This window comes from Herpailurus yagouaroundi, unplaced genomic scaffold (genome assembly GCF_014898765.1).
Source record: "Herpailurus yagouaroundi ecotype Mexico unplaced genomic scaffold, PumYag 160, whole genome shotgun sequence".
Lineage (NCBI taxonomy): Eukaryota > Metazoa > Chordata > Mammalia > Carnivora > Felidae > Herpailurus > Herpailurus yagouaroundi.
The window spans coordinates 30,646,412-30,668,762 of record NW_024412401.1 but is presented as its reverse complement, the minus strand read 5'-3'; the positions used below and the strand labels follow the sequence as shown (position 1 = coordinate 30,668,762).

The 22,351-nt window shown below is 39.1% G+C and overlaps 1 protein-coding gene across 3 annotated transcripts in view; it reads right to left on the bottom strand.

The window, feature by feature from the left end:
- The window catches only part of TMEM38B (transmembrane protein 38B), a 54,165-nt gene extending 38,317 nt beyond the window's left edge, over positions 1-15,848 (bottom strand). Inside the window, exons 1-3 of one of the 3 annotated variants that reach the window (XM_040481893.1) lie at positions 15,622-15,736; positions 5,456-5,603; positions 3,348-3,504 (exon numbers count right to left, since the gene is read on the bottom strand). In XM_040481893.1, coding sequence (XP_040337827.1) covers positions 3,348-3,504; positions 5,456-5,465 — 167 coding nt within the window. In that variant the 5' untranslated portion in view covers positions 5,466-5,603; positions 15,622-15,736. Of the gene's footprint in view, positions 1-3,347; positions 3,505-5,455; positions 5,604-15,062; positions 15,355-15,621 lie in introns of those variants that run through there. The other 2 variants (XM_040481894.1, XM_040481892.1) reach the window with 2 other exon arrangements.
- Between the last annotated feature and the right edge of the window lie 6,503 nt (positions 15,849-22,351).

Genomic DNA, 22,351 nt, shown 5'->3' with positions numbered 1-22,351 from the left:
AGGAAGGAAGGAAGGAAGGAAGGAAGGAAGGAAGGAAGGAAGGAAGGAAGATGTGATAGTCAAGAGAGAGGAGGTGTTATTTCAGTCAGGGAAGCCTCTCTGAAAAAGAAAATATGAGCCTTCCAGGGAAATAGCATTACAAAGAGAAGACTGCAAGCACAAAGGCACTGAGGTAGAAAAACACCTTGTATTCAAGAAATGGCATAACCAATGTGGCTAGAACAGACTGAACAGGAGGACTGTGGAAAGATTACATCAGAAAGAATGAAAGAGAAGATTATAGAGTTTTATGGGCCATGGTAGTTTTAGATTTTGTTCTTTTTTTTTTCCTTTGGTAGAGAGAAAGGGAGTGTGTGCAAGCAGGGAAAAGGGGCAGAGGGAGAGGGAAAGGGAGGGAAAGGGAGGGAAAGGGAGGGGAAAGGGAGAGAAAGAGAGAAAGAGAGAGAATTTTAAGCAGATTCCATGCTTAGTGTAGTGCTTAACACAGGGCTCCATCCCATGACCCTGGGATCATGACCTGAGCCAAAATCAAAAGTGGAATGCTCAACAAACTGAGCCACCCAGGTCCCCCAGATTTTGTTCTTAACTGGATAAGAAACTACTGAGCATAAGAGTAATATGTTCTAACTTATTTTTAAATAATCATTTTGTCCATGCAAGAAAGAATGGTGGTTAGTACACAGGAGCAGAAGTGGAAGTGACAGTAAGAGTCAGATTCTGGATATCCTACTTTTTATATAGCTTTAACATCTTCACACATTAAAAAATTGTAATAAATGCTATTCCAATATCTTTTTAAAATATTGTTATGGAAATAAAAGTCCTTGAGAAAGCCTTTTAAAACATATAGCAATATCCTCTAGGTCCATCCATGTTGTTGTAAATGACAATATCTCATTCTTTTTTACAGCTAATATTCCACTATATATATATATGGCATATCTTCTTTATCCACCCATCTATGGATGGACACTTCAGTTGCTTCCACATCTTGGCTATTATAAATAATGCTGCAATAAACATAAAAATGGATGTATCTTTTTGTTTTCTTTGGGTAAATATACCTGATAGTGGAATTGCTAGATCATATGGTAATTCTATTTTTAATTTTTTGAAGAACCTCCATACTGTTTTCCACAGTGGCTGCACCAATTTGTATTCCTACCAAAAGTGCATGAGGGTTCCTTTTTCTTCACATCCTTGCCAGCACTTGTTTCTTGTGTTTTTCATTTTAGACATTCTGACAGCATGAAGTGATATCTCATTATAGTTTTGATTTGCATTTCCCTGATAATTAGTGATGTTAAACATGGACCTAGATGGTATAAAGCTAAATAAATAAGTCAGCCAAAGAAAGACAAATACATCATGGTTTCCTTATATGTAGAATTTAAGAAACAAAACAAAGGGGGGAAAAAAAAGAGAGATAAACAGGGTACCTGGGTGGCTCAGTCCGTTAAGCATCTGACTTCGGTTCAGGTCATGATCTCACAATTTGTGAGTTTGAGTCCCACATCAGGTGACCTTGAGCCCTGCTTCAGGTGAGTACAAGCCCTACTTTGGGTGAGCCCCACTTCTTTCTTTCCCTCTCTCTCCCTCCCCCCCCCCACCCCTTGTGGGGCTCTCTCTCTGTCCCTCGCTCACTTGCACTCTCTCTCTCTCTCTCTCAAAAAAAAAAAAAAAGGAGAACAAAAACACTCTTTAATACAGAGAACAAACTGCTGATTGCCAAATGGCAGGTGGGTAGGGAGATGGGTGAAATAGGTGAATGGGATTAAGAGTACACTTAACTTAATGAGCAATGAGTAATGTATAGAATTGTTGAAACATTATATTGTGCCCCTAAAATTAATATAACACTGTATGTTCACCGTACTTCAATTTAAAAAAAAAAAGAAAAAAAAACCCATAGAAGTGAAAGACTATACTTTAAGAGATGGTTAAACAAAATCTCTGAGATAGGGGCACCTGGCTGGCTCAGTTGGTAAAGCATGCAACTCCTGATGTCAGGGTCATGAGTTCGAGCCCCATGTTGGTGGTAGAGTTTACTTAAAAAAACAACAACAACAAAAAAACCCAAATCTATGAGAACCAGTGGCTGTTAAATGTCAAGCCTCTAAAATCAAATTTCCTGGTTTTGATCCTAGCTCAATCACTTACTAAGTATGTAAATTTTAGCAAAGTTTCTCTATGCCCTAGTTTTCTCACTTGTCAAATGCAAAAAATAATGGCTACTTTATAGGACCCTTATGATTAAATATGAATATAAAGAATTTAGCTGATATATGGTGAACATCAGTAAATATTAGCTATCACATTTATCATTCTACTCCTACTTGTTTCCACTGCCACAGGTTCCCATTATTACTTCTTCCCATTGCTACTACTGTTTTATTTTATTTTTTAATTTTTTTAATGTTTATTTTTGAGAGAGAGAGAGAGAGAGAGAGAGAGAGAGAGCGCACATGAAGGGGAGAGGCAGAGAGAGAGGGAGACACAATCTGAAGTAGGCTCCAGGCTCTGAGCGGTCAGCACAGAGCCCGATGCAAGGCTTGAACCCACGAACTGTCACATCATGACCTGAGTCAAAAGCAGATGCTTAAAGACTGAGTCACCCAGGCACCTCACTACTATTTATAATGTTCCCTTTTATCACTGATTACATATTCATTTGAAATTTATCAAAATAAAAGTGAATTTTTAAGTGTTCCTAATATTATATATTTGATATGGCTTTTAGTTAAAAGTATAGTTTTTGCTTCAGATATATCAAAGCACTCTGATTTGTATTATACTTCTTTTTAGCTTGATGAATCAATATTCTTAAGGATAACTGAATTTGGATTTGCAAGAATCCAAAGCAAATCCTGCTAACATTTTTTTCTTCAGAACTAAATTAAAAACAAAGTTAGTGTCAAATCTTAAGACTCTGAAAAATTCAATAGGAATAAGACAAGAACAATGATTATATATGAATCATAATCACTTGGAACTTCTTGCGTAGTTGGTCACATTCTTGATTTTATCCTATTGTACATCTATGTGTTTGAGTTAGTTAGATAAACTGTTTGGGGCCAAATATCTGATGCCCTTTCATATCTGAAAAGCTTCCCCCTAAAGATACATAAGACAATGGTAACAATACTTGCCTCTGGGAGAGGATAAAAGAGAAGGGTGAGAGACAAACTTTGTACTTAAAACCACTGGCTTTATTTGAGTTCCTTCCTTTGTACATGCATTAACTTTTCAAGAACATAAAATATTTTTTAAAGAAAAAACTTTCACTTACTAATAATTTACAGAACAAAGTTTACAATGTCTCATAGTTCACCATAATGGCAGCTTACCAGATCGAAGATGCCAGTAATATATTAGTGTTGTTTGCAAGAAACCTCAACGGAGGCTCCGCAAGCAATACACAGGATAAAATTCCTCCACCAAAGCAATGGAGCATAGCAGTGAACCAGCTTGAAAGAGGATTCTTCCATGCCACTGCCACAGCTCCTGAAATGGTAAAGTAAAAATGCGGTCTGAGATAGTTGTATATTAAACAAATCCTGAGGTACCGGTGTCACTAAAGAAATAAACTTCTTAATTTCATAACTTTCAAAAACTTACTATTACTCATGGGTATGACAATCACGATCATCATAAACTCTAAGCATTTTGTTATGACAGAGGTAATCTGAAGCACCTTTAAAATACTCTGTCCAGCTCCTACTACCAGTTTCCTAATCACACATTATTATAAACAATCTCCCTATCTACTCTTTCCTTTCATTCCCAGCCCTACTGTAGGTACTTCCAGTTCTATATCAAAGCAATATATTAAGAAAAATTTATCATCTTAAGCACTTTAGCAAATAAAAGCTGAAATAAATAATCTAAGCTTTTAACATGACTGGCTAGAAACAGAATAAAATAAACCTAGAGGTGAAAGGCTGATGAGGAACAGGTATACACATCATCTTAAAATGTCTCCTAACAAATAACTTATTAATTACAGAAGGAAATAATAACTTTAGAGTGGAGAAACCTTGCAGACATCACTGTAAACAGACAGTATAAGGTGACTCCCAAGATGATGCACTAAGAACACATCTTTGCTTCTACAGTATTTCTACAAAAATATATAACCTGAACTAATGCAATCAGACACACCCAAATTGAGGGCTCTTCTGGAAAAAATAAAAAAACAAAAAACAAAAAACAAAAAACTGGCCTATATTTTAACAATGTTGAAGTCAAGAAATACCAAAAATAAGGCTGATGAAATGCTCCAGATTAAATAACATTAAAGAGACAACAACTAAATGCATGTGTATTTTAGATCACATCCTGGAATGGGAAAGAATATTTATAAATGAACTTTGGGATAACTAATGAAATCTAAATATGGGCTGTGGCTTACATAAATAATAGTGTCATAGCACTGTTAAACTTTCTGAAAGTTTTTTTTTAATGTTCATTTATTTTTGAGAGAGAGAGAGAGAAAGAGGGAGAGAGAGAGAGGAGGGACAGAGAGAGAGAGGGAGACATTGTATCTGTAGCAGACTCCAGGCTTTGAGCTGTCAGCACAGAGTCCAACATGGGGCTCAAACCAATAAACCGTGAGATCATGACCTGAGCCACAGTCGATACTTAACCGACTGAGCCACCCAGGTGATCCAGCACTGTTAAACTTTCTGACTTTCATAACTAAACTGTGGTTTTTAATATCAACACACTTAAGTAATTTGAAGTAACTGGGCAAGTGCTTCCAATTTACATTCAAATGGTTTTGAGAAAATAATACATATAAATAAAAACATTCAGAGAGAGAGATGCTAAAGTACAAACTTCTAGTTGTAAGATGAATAAGTTCTAAGGATCTGATGTATACCACAGCAACTATAGTTAATACTGCATTGTACACTTGAAACTTGCTAAGACAGTAGACCTTAAGTCACAACTAAAAAAAAAAAAAATTTAAGTTCATATGCATATCAAACCATAAAATTGTACACTTTAAATATATACAATTTTGTCAACTGTACCTCAATAAAGCTGGCAAAAATTAAATAAATGGAGCAAAATGTAAGTGGTTGGTGAATCTGGGTAAAGTGCTTTACATGCACTTATATGTCAAAAAGAAAATCATATGTATATAAACAATACGTACAATAAAAAATAATTTACGGGGGGAAACAGAAAACCATATATTTCTATTAGTACATATACACGCAACTAACACATAAAGTAAGGTCTGCAAGAACATATAACCAAAATACTCACTGTTGTTATCTCTTAGGAAAAGGCCCATTTATGCAAAAACAAACAACAAAAACAAAACTACACAAATGTATATGTTGAGTTCAGTAGGGTAACATCATCATACTTGAATTAACATGGAAATTACCCATATGTGCTCAGGAAAAATAAAAGGAGGAAATAAAAGTCAATTAGTGCAACCCACCATTCCACATAACAAAATGTGCCCAGGAGTGCAAATGAGTTGGCAGATGGGCATTTTCTGTGCTGTACACATCCTGTCAAGTGAAGTGATGCCAAGGTTTTATGATATGCAACTGGTGATAACTCAAGAAATGGTGACCTGTTCCAATCTGGAAGAAAAATCAGTTATGAGAAATGTACTAAAAGGCAGGACATCAATCTTCAGTGTAGCAATTTCCTCTAAACCTAAGAATTTTCAAGAATTATTTTAATGCATGATCATGCTATCTTTACAGCCAAACCCTATGTCAGATGTAATACTACTATGTCTCTAATATGTATATATAATCTTCCTGGATATGTGTATCAGCACTAGTGCCCCACACAGTGGTAAGTGATTACAACATTGGTCAGTCAGCCTAATAAATGGGTATAATCTTATCGTTTGGTCAGTGGTCACTAGCTTCCATACTGCATCATCTTCACATTAAAAAGCAATATAGACTGCTTAAGAGTACGGACTCTAGAGTGTAATTGCTCAGGTATAAATCCTGGCACCAGCACTTAATCTTTGTGTGAACTCAACAAGTTGTTTTCCTACATCTTGAAAAAAAATACACACACACACACACGCGCGCGAAAGAGGAACAGAAATAAAGTAATCTACATCACAGGGTTGCTGTAAGGATCCACTAAGGATCAACTACAAGTGAGTACTTTTAAATCACTTAGAACGGGGGTCTGGCACATAGTAAGCAATAAGTATTAGCTTATCGCTATTACCACATAAGTAAAAATAAAAGCCAAATTACCCTTTCCTTTCTACTTTTCCCATTCCATCATATTACTATCTTGAGAGGTGACAACTTCCAGACTTCTTTTTTTCTATGCTAATTTACACATACACACCACTTTCCCCCTTACTCTTAACTCTCTCCCAACCCTACTATGTGTGTGTGTGTGTGTGTGTGTGTGTGTGTGTGTGTGTGTGTCCCTATTTCTCTCACAGGCATACCCTGTGAGCTCTAGCAACACATTCTGGAAATGGGAGTTCTAACTGCAAGAAAGCTGTAACAAAGCTAAACAAGCCCATCATAGCACAGTCACTATGAAAATCACATTCCAAGGTAATTAATTACTTCTGATAAACATACAATAAGGAATACTCACTGCTATCTGTCCTGTTTTCCTTACATTATTCTAATGAAGACTTAGCATTACCTACATCCATCTGATACCACTCACTGGCTTAGCCAAATTCAAATATATTCAGGTTTTCCTTTGACCATTGCAACAATCCGAATCAAATGTACTAAATGCTTTCACACAAATGATTCATTCATGTAATATTCATTTCTGATTAAGTCTGTCAAAATAACTTTCCTGTTTCCTCAACTGTCACATTTTATTCTTTCCTCTTAAGACATATCACATTCTAGATTGTTTATGTTAGCTCCATTATAAAGTTACCTGTTAAAATTCTAAGAGACTTTAGTGCAGAGTAGGTACCCTATAAATGTTTATTGTATGACAGAAAAATGTATGTGAAACATTTCAAGAGTTCAAGTATTATGATTTTACTACCATTAATTTCCCTTTGTATTGTCATAAGTCAAAGAAGCAGCTGAAACACCAGTTTTGACCAGTTTCATGACCTCTTGGTAGGAACACTAAACCCTCTTGGCCTAAGTTTCAACTTCCATTAAATGAGAATAATTCATAACTTATAAGGATTTAAAATAAGAAAATATAGATCAAAACACATATTTACTACCTAGTACATTGGCAGACACTTGCTGATTTATCTGCTGAATGGACTGATCACTACCAGCAGAGAAAGTAAGCAAAATGCAGCCTTTGGGCTGCTTTTATTCTCTGAGCCCAAGGTATAATTTTTTGAGTTCTTATTGAAAGGCTGAAAAGAAAATGACATACCACAGTCCTTAAAAAAGTACTTATATCCCTAAGAGACTTAAATCAGGAAAACTAAGATTTCATTAGAGCAAAACAGAAAGGAGAAGAACAGAATTGAAGGGTCTCCCTCAGATCAGTCTTTTTTGCCTAATTTTCAAAATTATGTCAATTAGAAAAATTTCTCTAATTCAAATAGCCCTTTCTTTAATTTTTTTAAATGTTTATTTATTTTTGACAGAGAAGAGAGAGAGAGAGAGAGAGAGAGAAAGCGAGCATGAATGGGGGAGGGACAGAGAGAGAGGGAGATACTGAATCCGAAACAGGCTCCAGGCTCTGAGCTGTCAGCAGAGCCCAACAAGGGACTTGAACTCACAGACAGCGAGATCATGACCTGAGCCAAAGTCGGACATTCAACCAACTGAGCCACCCAGGCACCTCTCAAATAGCCGTTTCTATAAAGTTCTCTTGCATACACACACTATGGACACACATTTTAAGTATGAGACAATCTTACAACAAATTTCTTTTTTTTTTTTTTTTAATTTTTAAATGTTTTTATTTTTGAGAAGGAAAGACAGAGCATTAACAGGGGAGGAACAGAGAGAGAGAGACACAGAATCTGAAGCAGGCTCCAGGCTCTGAGCTGTCAGCACAGAGCCCGATGCAGGGCTCAAACCCACAAACAGGGAGATTATGACCTGAGCCGAAGTTGGACACCAAATGACCGAGCCACCCAGGTGCCCCAGTTTCTTCTCAGTTTTAAAACAAAGATGTATTCTTTTAGCTAAGAAACAAGCTGTGTTAACTAGGATATGTTATTTTATTTTTAACATGTTGACACTGAAAGGACAAAAACATTTTCTGTCCTACCTTAAGATGTTTGTGATATGCTATCAATAGAATTATTTTCCCCAAAACTTAGCAAAATTTGTCACATTGAGACCTGACTCTAATTCAAAGTATATCAGTTTTGAAGCACTCATAATCACTTATGGGCTTTAAAATCAAAATACTTTTCATCATGAAATGAAAGCTAGAAAATAAAGGTGCCTGGGTAGCTCAGTCAGTTGAGTGTCCAAATTCAGCCCAGGTCATGATCTCGCAGTCTGTAAGTTTGAGCCCCGCGTAGGGCTCTGTGCTGACAGCTTGGAGCCTGGAGCCTACTTCTGATTCTGTGTCTCCCTCTCTCTCTGCCCCTCCCCTCCTGTGCTCTATCAAAAATAAATAAACATTAAAAATTTTTTTGAAAAAAAGCTAGAAAATAAAGTCATGTTCTACTTTCAGTTTTGGATCAAGTTTGAATCATAGTGGGCCAAGTAAATCCATAGACTCACCTTGTAGTTCTTTAATGTATAACTATGACAGAGCTGGCAACTGACACAATCCCCATATTAATCCTCTGATCCAGGAGTAAGGATCATTATGGTAGAAACATTCAAGTAGAAGCCCCTAGAGTTTCTTCCCTTCATCAAGGTATTTAAAAAAAATTTTTTTAACATTTATTATTGAGAGACTGAGAGAGACAGAGCATGAGCATGGGAGGGGCAGAGAGGAGGAGACACAGAATCTGAAGCAGGCTCCAGGCTCTGAGCTGTCAGCACAGAGCCCAACTCGGGGCTCGAACTCATGGACTGCAAGATCATGACCTGAGTGGAAGTCAGATGCTTAACCAACTGAGCCACCCAGGCAGCCCATATATTTAAAAAGCAGTACTACAGAGGGGCGCCTGGGTGGCTCAGTCAGTTAAGAGTCCCGACTCTTGGTTTCTGCTCAGGTCATGATCTCATGGTTTATGAGTTCAAGCCCCACATCGGGCTCCACAGAGTCAGTGGGATTCTCTCTCACTCTCTCTCTCTCTTTCTCTGCCCCTCCCCTGCTTCTGCTCTCTCTCTCTCAAAATAAATAAACTTAAAAAAAAAAGGCAATACCACAAACATGGTTGCCATAATCAAAAACATCAAAGATGAAAACGTGGTGACAGCTATCACATCCCATTTAACTTGTCTATTTGGTCTATACATAAGCAGATGGATCTTAGAGAATGACTGTGGATTATCATAAATGTAGACAGGTAGTGACTCCAGTTGCAACTGGTATTCAAGATGCAGTATTTTTACTGGAACAAATCAACATAATCCCTATAACCTGGTAAGCAAGTCCTTTTTCTCCATATTAATTTGCAAAGAATCCCAGAAACATTTTGCTTTTATCTGGCTAGGTAAACAGTGTATTATCACAGTCTTGCCTTAGGTCTATGTCAACTCTCCTGCTCTCCAACAAAGTCCAGAAATTTTGATCATGTTGAGAATCCACATAACATCACACTGGCCCACTATACTGATGACTGGATCTATGGGCAGGAAATAGCCAATAGTTTAAATATTTTAATATATGCAAAACAGAAGGTAGGAAGTTAAACTCCATTGCTAGGATTCTGTACTAGTCAGAGTCCAGTCAGGAAAGAGAAAATACACAGTTATTTTAACAGAGAGAATTTACTATAAAGACATAATTATAAAATTGTTAACTAGATTGTTGAAAATGTAAAAAGTAAATACTATAGTATCACAGAGGTATCAACTAGAAAAAGTAGTTTACTGCTGCTGGGGAAACAAAGGATTAAAATTATTAAAACATAGAAGCTTGGACAAAGATCTCTTTAGAGCTAAAACTGAGACTCCTAAGAAGGGAACACCACTCAGCTGGTGTTCTAGTCCAGCCTACTCACTGCACAGATAAAATACTGGGTTTTAAGTTCTTGTCCCAAGCTAGACAGAGTTTTAACACAGGTCTCCTGATTTTATGAGCTCTTTCTACCACACACCACACTCTGGCCTATAATTTATGTTAGGTCAATCAAATATTCTTTCACTTAAAAATTATTAAAAATATTTAAGTAAGACTCTTTAAACTAATAGAAGTAAATTATAAACTGTCCTTTCTGAAACATGCTTTTTCCATCCCACACTGGGCAGAACATATTTTGGCTTTGTAAAGCATAACATAACAAAAAGGGCTTTTGGAGTATCATGAATGTTCTATTTTTATCTGGATGCTGATTAAATAGATGTGTTCATTTTGGAAATTCATTGAGCTGTACATTTATGATTTTTGTACTTTTCTGTATGTTTTTATGTGTGGATTCATAAAGATAGCAAAACAATGTTGCCACCTTTACAGAATCCTTAGAACTGACAAATTCTTGATACATGAATCCTTTCATCTCCCACAAATTAGAAGAAGGAACACTAATAAGCTTTATTCCTGGATTTAATTCCTGAAAGCAAAGGAAAACCTCATTGGTGATAAGGAAATGACAGAAATCATGGGAGAAAATAACCATGTCAAATGAAAGCTTATTAAGAAATTGCTAAATATTGAGAAACCAGAAACATTAAATGGACCTGCAAAAAGAGAGCACAGAATATTTGAGAACTTTGGAATTAGCTGAAGAACTAGCTCCATAATTTATTAACCTATGTGACTTAAATAAAGTTATTTTATTCCTGTAAGTGTATTCCTCATCTGTAAAATGAGTTCAATAATACCTACCTTAAAAGGATGTTTGATGATTACAATCAAGATACTAAAATGCTTTTGCACGTATTTGAAATGAATATTATGATCGTATAGGAAGGTAGTGCAACCTTATGTGACACTATCAAAAAAAAAAAGACGACGACGACAACAGCACAGCTGAGTTCCTTTAGGGCTACAAGAGCATCTTTCATCTTGGTATCCTCAACATCTAAAATACTGCCTGATATGCAGTGGAGTTTCAGTGAATATTTACTTAACTGAACTCCCTGTGATTTGAGAGAGATGAGCAAAACAGCAGTAGGAGAATTAAGAGTAAGATAAAAGATTTTGTGTGTAAAAATCAAGTACAAATAATTGTAGATTAAATTTTCACGAAGTCTTACAGAAAAGAGTAACTGGGTATGAATGTATGATTGAAGAAATGTGTTTATTTTAATGAAGATTTAAATAAGAAAAGAGACCGAGAAGGCAGATTAAAAATGTAAGAGAAGAAGGGCACCTGGGTGGCTCAGTCGGTTGAGTGTCCAACTTTGGTTCAGGTCATGATCTCAAGGCTTGTGAGTTCGAGCCCTGCCTCCGGGTCTGTGATGACAGCTCAGAGCCTGAAGCCTGCTTTGGATTCTGGATCTCCCATTCTCTCTGTCCCTCCCCCACTCACACTCTGTCTCTCTCAAAAATATATAAACGCTAAAAAAAAATTTTTTTTAATGTAAGATAAGAGAAATAAAATTTCTGCTAAATGGTTTCTAAGAGCCCTCACAGCACCGTTTTCAAACTTCTAATAAAATACCCAGGGCAGGGGCGCCTGGGTGGCGCAGTCGGTTAAGCGTCCGACTTCAGCCAGGTCACCATCTCGCGGTCCGTGAGTTCGAGCCCCGCGTCAGGCTCTGGGCTGATGGCTCAGAGCCTGGAGCCTGTTTCTGATTCTGTGTCTCCCTCTCTCTCTGCCCCTCCCCCGTTCATGCTCTGTCTCTCTCTGTCCCAAAAATAAATAAACGTTGAAAAAAAAAAATTTAAAATACCCAGGACAGTGGAAAACAAACAAAATCTATCCTACTAGCAAAACTTAAAACTATAGATAATCAGACACCAGGGTTTAAGAAGAACTAAAATTTAATTATTTGACAAATGGAGGTATATTAAGAAATTTTAAAAATCCAATTTACTAAATACCCTGATGTCTTTGCTTGAAGCACAAGTCACATGGAAAAGGAGAGGAAAACCATCAACCTTCCTTGGGTTTGAAGACCTACAACCTGAACCAAACAAAAAAGGGATGCTATCCTTATCCACACCACAGAAAGAAAAAGTTAATCCCCTTTACCCTCTTGTCTCCACTAGCATTTTAAAAGATCTAGGTAGAGACATAAAAGATGTAAATGGTAGGAAAGTGAGGAGTGAGGTATAGCAGTGGTAGAGTACATCCCAAAAAGTCAAGAGTCTGAAGGAGTAACATGCTCGAGAAAATAAAGATAAGAAGAATCCTGGTACTACATAGGTGAATTGCAGTTTTATTGTACCATAGGTCTGAGTTCTAGAGAATCAGGCAATAAGGGATAAAAAAAGTTTCCAATTAAGTAAAAATTTATATGAAGTATTGGCAAATCAAAATCCCTAATGAATTAAAATAATACCTCAAACAAGTACAGTTTATTCCAAGAATGTAAGGATGATTCATTTTTTTAAGTTTCTATTTTTATTTATTTATTTTTAGTAATCTCTACACCCAAACGGGGCTTGAACTCACAACCCTGAGATCAAGTCGCACACTCTTCTAAGTCAACCAGCCAGGCACCCCAATTCATCATTTAAAAAAATGTATTACAATTCAAATCAGAAAAAAAAAATGATCAGCTCAATAAGTGGAAATACAAATTGTCAATAAACTTGAGAAGCACAAACTCAGTAACCATGAGAGATGCAAATGAAAACTATTTTCCTGATCATCAGAATGACAACATATTTTAAAAAATGGTAATAGTGAATAATGTGGAAGATACAGGCAGTCTAACACACTTCTGGTAAATGCTTAAATAGAAGCACTCCTTTGTATGAATTCTATCATTTTTACCTGTTTACAAGTACTGGTACTGGAATATAAAATATTTTGGGGGTGCCTGGGTGGTCCAACTCTTGATTTCAGCTCAGGTCATGGTCTCACCGGTTTGTGAGTTAGAGCCCTGTGTCGGGCTCTGTGCTGACAGTGCGGAGCCTGTTTGGGATCCTCCCTCTCCCTCTCTCTGCCCCTCCCCTATTCGCTCTGTCTCTCTCTCAAAAATAAAAATAAACTTTGGAGCAGGTGAATGGCTGAGGGAGAGCTGACCACAAACAAGCAAGAAGGAATCTGGGATGGGTGATCAAACTGTATCTTGACAATGGTGGTAGGTACATATCTGTGCTTATCCAAAATCATAGAATTTTATATTTAAAAGCATAAGTATAATATACATAATTTAAACCTTTAAAAAGTCAGACTTGAGGGGCGCCTGGTTGGCTCAGTCAGTGAAGCGGCTGACTTTGGCTCAGGTCATGACCTCATGGTTTGTGGGTTCAAGCCCTGCATTGGGCTCTGTGCTGACACTTCAGAGCCTGGAGCCTATTTCGGATTCTGTGTCTCCCTGTCTCTGCCCCTCCCCCGCTTGCACTGTCTCTCTCAAAAATAAACAAACACTAAAACAAAATTTTAATAGGGTGTCTGGGTGGCTCAGTCAGTTAAGCATCCAACTTCGGCCCAAGTCATGATCTTACGGTTTGTGAGTTCGAGCCCTATGTCAGGCTCTGTGCTGACAGCTCAGAGCCTGAAGCCTGCTTCAGATTCTGTGTGTGTCTCTCTCTCTGCCCCTCCCCCCACCCCCTCCCCCACGCGGGCGCATGCAGACACACACAACACACTCTCTCTCTCTCTTTCAAAAATAAATTTAAAAAAATTTTTAAAAAAAAAATTTTTTTTTCAACATTTATTTATTTTTGGGACAGAGAGAGACAGAGCATGAACGGGGGAGGGGCAGAGAGAGAGGAAGACACAGAATCGGAAACAGGCTCCAGGCTCTGAGCCATCAGCCCAGAGCCTGACGCGGGGCTCGAACTCACGGACCGCGAGATCGTGACCTGGCTGAAGTCGGACGCTCAACCGACTGCGCCACCCAGGCGCCCCTAAAAAAAAAATTTTTAAGTAAGACTTGAAAAAAATTCTTCAAGACCTCAAAGAGCTTTTATTTATGTGAGTTACAGGATTGTTAACTGAGAAAATTCTACAGTACTTATGTACTCATTTTAAAAATAATAAATGTACATGTTAACATAAATTATGTACTCTTTATGAAAAATAACTGTTTTCCAAAGCAAAAAACATTTAGTGAGAAAAGTCACACTGTTTTATATGTTAGCAAATCCCTTTTAATGTCTGGCCTCAAATAGAAAACAGCTGGACTCTCATATCTGCTTCTGAATTCAATCTGCTAGAGTATCGCTGGTCATGTAGCCTCTGGAAAACCCCACTGTACACTTGTGAGAAAAATAGTATAACAAAGACAAAGAACGTCTGCGTGTTGTTATGAAAACGATTTTGATCTGGAAGTGTGAGGAACCCCAGGGTTCCTGGACCACACTTTGAGAAGGTGATTTAGCCTACACGAGAAAATTTCAACTCGTGGATGTGACATAATAATATAATTCTTTTCAAATCAAGGAAACCGTTTCTTATGCAGGCTATCTGTCCTGATTTAATGCAATATTCACCTTATCCAGGTGAAAAGCTCTAACGAACAATGATTCTGACTGAGCTACAGACATCAAGGCAAATGAGGAATATTTCTGAGACCAAACAGTTTTAAAAACCACACACAGACAACAGTAGAAGGTACAGCATCACCTCAAGCCCTCCCTCATGAACTCTACAGGACCAGGCAGCATGAGCAGGCAGAAAGGAGAAAAAGAAGATAAATGCCTGACCACAAAGAAAGAAGAGATCCATAAAACGAAAAGGCCGGTAGAATGGCTGCAAGAGTAAAGCAATATAGGAGCAAACATCTCCTGAATGTAAAATACAAGAAAGGAAATACTGCTCCTTGATCGTATAGACTTCAAAAAAGACTCAAAATCCTGTATTAAGACAATACCCCCCAGGCTACAGAGAGTGAAACTATGCGAAATGCCTCTGGTACGAGGTCACTCACACGACGGAAAATGGGAATCCACTCTCTTCCAGCAATCACTTTGTCCAGCAAGATGACAGAGCGCGGCGTTAAGGGGAATACTGGTGTGCCTGCCCGAGGCTCTTTAAGTGTCGATACAACTTTCATGACTGCGGAACAGTCCATTAACTACTCATTATCCCAAGCGACCAAGTGCCACACGCTGTTTCAGGGAGCTCCGTCCCCAGGTGACTTTTAAATACCGTACTTTCCAAGGAGATGGCGACACCGCCGAGAGACCGCGCACATCCTGGGCGGACGCAAGTCGTACCCGGGCTCCCAAATGCGGCAGCGGCTGCCCTGTCACCCGCCCCCGGCGCGGCGTTGCGGACCCTACGTCGCGCCTCCTTTGACGAGTACCGGGGTCACCACCCTTCCCGGCCTCAGTTTCCCCATCTGCGCTCGAGGGGTCAGGCGGATCGGCTCTCGCCTCCCCTCCAGCTCGGCTATAGGACTCTGGGACAGCGGCAGCTCGGCCGTTCAGCCGTCCTCTTCGCGAGAGGTCCCCTAAGGGGGCCGGTCTGCTACTCCCCGCACTCACCCGGCTGACGCTTCAGCGCCATCACAGACACCAGGTAGTGAGCGATGTCAAAAAAGGGGAACATAGACGTGCGAGAAAAGGCAAGGGTCAGCTCATCCCACGGAGAGTCCATGACGACGACGGACCCCGGCAGCCTAAGCAAACCCGGCGACGGGTTCCTGCCTGGCGCGGCGAGGGGTGGGGGGAGGGGACCGCCGCAGACGCGCGCCCTCCCGCGCGACCAGAAGGAGCCTGCGCGTGCGCCCTGGGACCCGGCGCCGACGCGCTTTGGGGCGGAGCCGCATGTCCTGGGAGCGAGCTAGCGAGCGAGCGAGCGGGTGGGCGGGGCGAGCAGCTTCCCGGCTGTTCCTGCGGGGCAGGGCCTGGTTCTCCGAGTAGGGAAGGGTCTGGCTCCGTCGTGCTGGGGGGTGTGCCAGATCCAGCAGAATAGGCAGATGAATGTAACATACATAATGAATTAAAAAATACATGACTCATGTTAACATTTAGCACATTTATTCTTTTAAAGCGAAAACGTAAAGAACTATTTAAAAATTTTATAATTTTGGTAAATGTGACTCATGTAAAGTTTTGACTCTTGGGTCCTCGACATTTTTTTAAGTTCAATTTTTTAAGGGTTTAAGTTACATACATTTATTCACCCTTTTTAATGCAAAGTTCTCTTATTTTTTAGAAATATGTGCAGTCGGAAGGGGAGACGTTGAGAATCAGATTAATTTATCTAAATTGGTATTCACCTAACATTTCTCAAGCGACTATAATGTGCAAGTCACAACGTGATTTAGTGGAGATACAATAATATCCTGCCCTCAGCAAGCTTGTGTTTTCTCAAGAGAGATTTAAAAAACATTTTTTAAGGACACAATTTGTACAAAGCTGCTAGGTAGAACTATCGGTGCCACTCTAGGGCAGTTCTGAGAAGAGGACGACTATTTCAGGGAAGTGATAAGGTGTACTGACCTTTAAAGGCTAGAGGAAAGACGGACGGAGGTATTTTGGCGAGACTACAAAGTGAGAAATGAGGTTGGAAAAGAACTCCTTGAACAGCATACCATAGACTATGCGGTTTGGCTTCAGAGTCTAAGCTCTAGATCACCACATTATGCTCAGACAAATCAGAGCCAGAATCCAGTCTCTTAACTGTTACACTAAACTGGATTTTTTCCCTTTTTGATGGAGGTGAGGGGTAATGTGCAATCAGCCAACACGTTTAGGAATAGATTGGTGAGAAAAGACTAGGGACAGGGAACACCAAAGGTAGTTTCGTCCAAGTAAAAGGTAGTAGAGGCTGAGGACAAGAGGAGAAGGGACCTAGATGGGAAAGATGCAATAGAAGCAGAATAACCTGGATGTCAACTCACCTGTTCAAAGAAGGATATGGGGAGTGGGTGAGTAGGAGGATTATGGTTACATTCACAGAAATAGGAAACAAGAAGGAGGAGCAGGTTTGGGTAAGAAAAACACAAGTTTAGTTTGGCACATTTTTTATTTGACGTGTCCAACAGATCATGCTGGCACCAGAAAGTTAGAAATACATAATGAGCTGCTAGATAGATGAGAGCCTCATGGGAGTGTGCACTACTACCCAGGCATTTTGCTGGATGTTAGAAGCCCCTTCCTAAACATTAAGTGTTCAAAAGGCGGGAAAACTATAGTAAATCTCTACATTTCATTACTTATCAAGAAAGAACAGACTTGCTAAAATACTTTTCATATGTAGTTTTCTAAGTAAGTACTTTCCATAGAGAAAGGTTTTTTAGATCTCTAGCAAGACTAAAGAAAAACAAGCAATACCTGTGATTATTTATACTTTCATGTTTCAGCTGATTCTTCCCATACTTTTTATATATTCCTTTATATTTGGAATTATAGTGTTAAGAATTTAGGGGAAGAACCTGGATATTATTTCCCAAAAGTTTTTACATTTCAACAGTCTTAAATTTCACAAAATACGTGTTTTCTCCGTGGGCTTAAAAAAATAGTACATATGAAGTAATCTTTATAACATCTCCATAGTGTATGCCACTATCATTCTGAGGTATAATTAAATCAATTATTAATACCAATAGAACAACATAAAAAGCATCAGAGATTTCGGGCACCTGGGTGGCTCAGTTGGTTAAGCGTCCAACTTCGGCTTAGGTCATGATCTCAGTCTGTGGGTTCAAGCCCAGCATTGGGCTCTGTGCTGACAGCTCAGTGCCTGGAGCCTGCTTCACATTCTGTGTCTCCCTCTCTCTCTGCCCCTCCCCTGCTCACACCATCTCAACAATAAATAAATGTTAAAAAAAAAAAAAAGCATCAGAGATTTTTTTTAAAGAAGATAAATCAAACATTTTACTTACCCTAAACAGACTAATTCCAGCAGAAAGAAAGAAATCATCTCACACTCTACCAGTAATCTGAAACTTGTTTCATTTCAAAACTGTAAGAATAAGCTGGGTCTCCATCTGCCTAGACTGTAAAGAAAAAAAAATTAATCTAAGGGAAATGAAATTATAATCTTATCAAAAGATAAATTCTATCCAAATTTTAAATATTCTCACTGTATTTGCTTGTGGTCAGTGCTTCAGTTACTTAGTCTAATGAAATAATACAGAATAGAAGGAAATGGGCAATGAAAGGAGAAAAGGCTTTGAGTTGGTAACAGGGAAAGGCAAGATTGGGGGAAATTATATGTGAAAATTAAAACTTTTACTGATTTTTGGAAGCAGTTTACAAAGTTATATAATCATTGCAGATAAAATGAATCTGTGTAATAAAGTGTTGCTTATCTATTAGAAAGTAAGGCTAGTCTAATTGTCTAAACCCATTTGAAACGTTTGAGTTAAAAAACATGTGAAACTAATTTTTAAAAAGCATGTTTCTCAGCAGCAATACTATTGACATTTGGGGCTGAACAATTCTTTGTTGTGGGGACTGTCTTATTTATGCCTTATAGGATGTTGAACAGCAATCCTGGCCTCTACCTACTAGATGTCAGTAATACACACACACACACACACACACACACACACACACACACACACACAATTGTGTGTGATAACCAAAAATGTTTCCAGACATTGCCAAGTGTCTCAGTGCAAGGCTGGGGTCAAAATGCCCCTCATTCAGAATGACTGTTATAAATAAATATTTTTTTTGCAGTCTGTGTCTCTATTTGTACAAACATGATGGTCATGCCACTAATATTAATCATCAAGTTTAATTCTAGAACAACTCACATAAACCTTCTTAGTTTCGGCTTGCTCACTCATCCCCCCTCAGGTCAAATTGGCAAAATCCCAAAATGTAATCCTAGCTATTCCTTCTCTGCAGTACTGCTTTCTATCCACTGAGTGGCATGCCTTTCACTTTGGGAAATCAGTAACAATAACTTTTTAAAGAACCATAGAGTCCATACTTAGGAGGTTTCAGGGGCTAATTACAATTCTAAACTTTGGTACTCCAGTTACATATTGTCATTCTAAAGTTATTTGATAATTGGGGCACCTGGGTGGCCCAGTCGCTTAAGCGTTCAGCTTCTGCTCAAGTCATGAGTTCAAGCCCTTTGTTGGGCTTTGTGAGGACAGCTCAGAGCCTGGAGCCTGCTTCAGATTCTTTGTCTCCCTCTCTCTGCTCCTTGCCTGCTCATGCTCTGTCTCTCTCTCAAAAATAAATAAACATTAAAAAAATTTAAAGTTATTTGATAGGTATTAGATAACTATGCCATATCAAATTATAGTGTATTAATGTATGACATTTACTACAAAATATGTTTAATTTGAATTCAACTTTTTTAATATCCACTATTACCTTGGAGAATTAACGACAAAGCATCAATTGCCCTCAAAATACCCTAGATTCAATTCAGTCAGTTCAGCAAGATGCTGGTGCATGAGATTTAAGTGCTAAACCAATTCAAGTATACACTCAATTTTTAGACTCAGTGTGTATCTAATAATAGTACCTTTGATATGGTGACTTGTAAAATATGATTTGCTTCACCTATTTCTTACACTGAATTCTCTTCTGTAAATATCACTTATCCCTTTAATATAAACTGTCAAACTAAAAATGTTCTTCATGTGTAACAAATGCAAATTTACCTAATTAAAAGTCTGATGTTGTTAAAAGGAATATCTCTAGTATCCATCAGTGTAAGGAATGCCAAAAAGGGAGTTACTCACCAGTGCACCAGTGCATCAGGTATCTGTGGTTACCAATGCCCAAGGTTACAACTCATCTCTGTTCAAGATTAACAGCTACCAGGGCACCTAGGTGGCTCAGTCAGTTAAGTGTTTGACTCTTGACTTTGGCTCAGATCATGATCTCACGGTTCGTGGAATCGAAGCCCTGAGTTGGGCTCTATGCTGACAGCGGGTATCCTGCTTGGGATTTTCTGTCTCTCTCTCTCTCTCTCTCTCTCTCTTTCTCTCTCTCTTTCTCTGCCCCTCCCATGCACACTCTATTTCTCTCAAAATAAATAAATAAAAAGAAAAAGATGAACAGGTACCAGGGCTCCTGGGTGGCTCAGTAGGCTAACCGTCCAACTCTTGATTTTGGCTCAGAGCGTGACCTCAAGGCATGGGATTGAGCCTGGTGAGGCTCCCTGCTGGCAGAGAGGCCTGCTTAAGATTCTCTCTCTCCATCTCCCTCTGCCCCTCCCCTCCCTTCTCTCTCTCTCTCTCTCTCCCTCACTCTCTGAACAAAAAAAAAAAAAAGAGTGTAAAGGATTAACAGGTACCATTAAATCAAGGAATAATAACATTGTAGAAATTGAATGGACCCTTAAAAAAATACATTGAGGGCCTCTTGGGTGGCTCAGTAGGTTAAGTGCCGACTTCAGCTCAGGTCATGATCTCATGGTACATGATTTCAAGCCCTGCATCAGGCTCTGTGCTGACACCTCAGAGCCTGGAAATTGCTTTGGATTCTGTGTCTCTGTCTCTCTCTGCCCCTCCCCTGCTCATGCTCTGTTTCTCTCTCTCTCTCTCCAAAATAAAATAAACATTAAAAAATTAAAAAAAAAATACCTTAGAGGGGCACCTGGGTGGCTTAGTTGGTTAAGCGTCTGACTCTTGATTTTGGCTCAGGTCATGCTCTCATGGTTCATGAATCTGAACCCCGCATCGGGCTCTGCACTGAAGGCCCAGAACCTGCTTGGGATTCTCTCTCCCTCTCTCTCTGCCCCTCCCCGCCCCTCTCTCTTTCAAAATAAATAAATAAACTTTAAAAAAAATTACCTTAGACTGTAAGTCATAGAAAACAGTTTTGGGTAGCTTAAACAAAGTGGGGGATTTACTGAAAAACTACCAGGAATCTCATGTAAGCCAAGGAAGAGTTGAGCCATTAAACCCCAAGAAGAGCAAGAAGCTGGCATTTCTGGGGCCAGCAGCAGCAGGTGGGGGTGGGTTTCTCTCAGTTACTAGTGATAGTCAATGTCAACATTGTTCCATCTCTGTGTCCCCCTATCAATACTGCAGGAGAGAGAGCCTGTCCAGGCCGGTACAGAGGTCTCCTCCTGCTTAATCAGCTCTGGAGAAACACTGGGTCACATGGACCCACAGCATCCCTAGGTATCAGAGGCAATGTCCTGAGAACAAAGGGAGCTAGGCAACCATCACAAGAGGTGTCTACTACAATCATTTTCTTTAGCCCATTTATTACAGAGTAGGAAACTCAGGGCTACAGAGAGATCACAAAGACAGTGACAGACCAGGATTTGTTACAATCTCTCCTAAGTATTCCTCCTAGGCTTTCTCCTGTCCCACAGGAGATACTTCTCTTAAAGTTGACTTTTGCTAACAGACCCAACATCTCTACAGTGATGAAAAGGCCACCAGATAAGAGTCAGGAAGACTTACTAGGAGTCAGGACACAGGGTCAACAGCCAGGATTAAAGGAGTTTGTCGTTTCTAGCAAAACCAGTTTGTTGAAGGGGCTGAACTCGGTGGAACACAATCAGGAAGTGGATTTACCTTCCCTCATACAAGACCTCCCCCAACTATGATCCTATGTCAGATCTTCCCTTCCCATCCTTTAACTTTATCTCAGCAGATCCCATTGCTTCCTTATCATTAAAGATACTAAAAAATAAAATTAAATGAAAAATTAAAGCCTGCTGCAGTTGAATTGTCAATCTTGCATCTAATTCAGAGCTTTTCCCATTCTATCAGCTCAGGTCTGCCTAGCCCAGAAACTTGAACTGGCGGAAAAGGGTATGGTATGGTCTTTTACCTTTCCTCATCTTCTGCCCCTTCCATTTTCTGTGCCCTTCAAGGTCAAGGCAGAAGGTAGGGAAATTATAGAAAAGAAACAAAGGCCTTCTAGTTAACAAGTGTTCACTATACTTTTGGGTTTTGTTTTGGCTATTGCTATTTTTTTAAGGTAGGCTCCCAGTGCTGACTCATTCATGGGGTATGTTTGGGTACTCCACAATGATGCCATGGACCTCTGTATAGCAAGGTTTCCTAACATCTACGGTTACAGCAGACACCATCAGATGACTAACCCAACAGGTATATCCAACGCTGCACATTAAGTTAAACCATTAAATATAGCTTTTACAGCCTCTAGGCAATGGGTGGCCATATATTAGAATTTTGGCAAATGAAACTGAAGAGGGAGTCTGTTGGAGTGCTTCTAAAAACAAAGTGAAGAAGAACAGAGTTAGCAGATTGACACTGCTTGTCCTTAAGACCTAACTATACAACCACAGTAATCAAGACAGTGTAGTACTGGTAAAAGA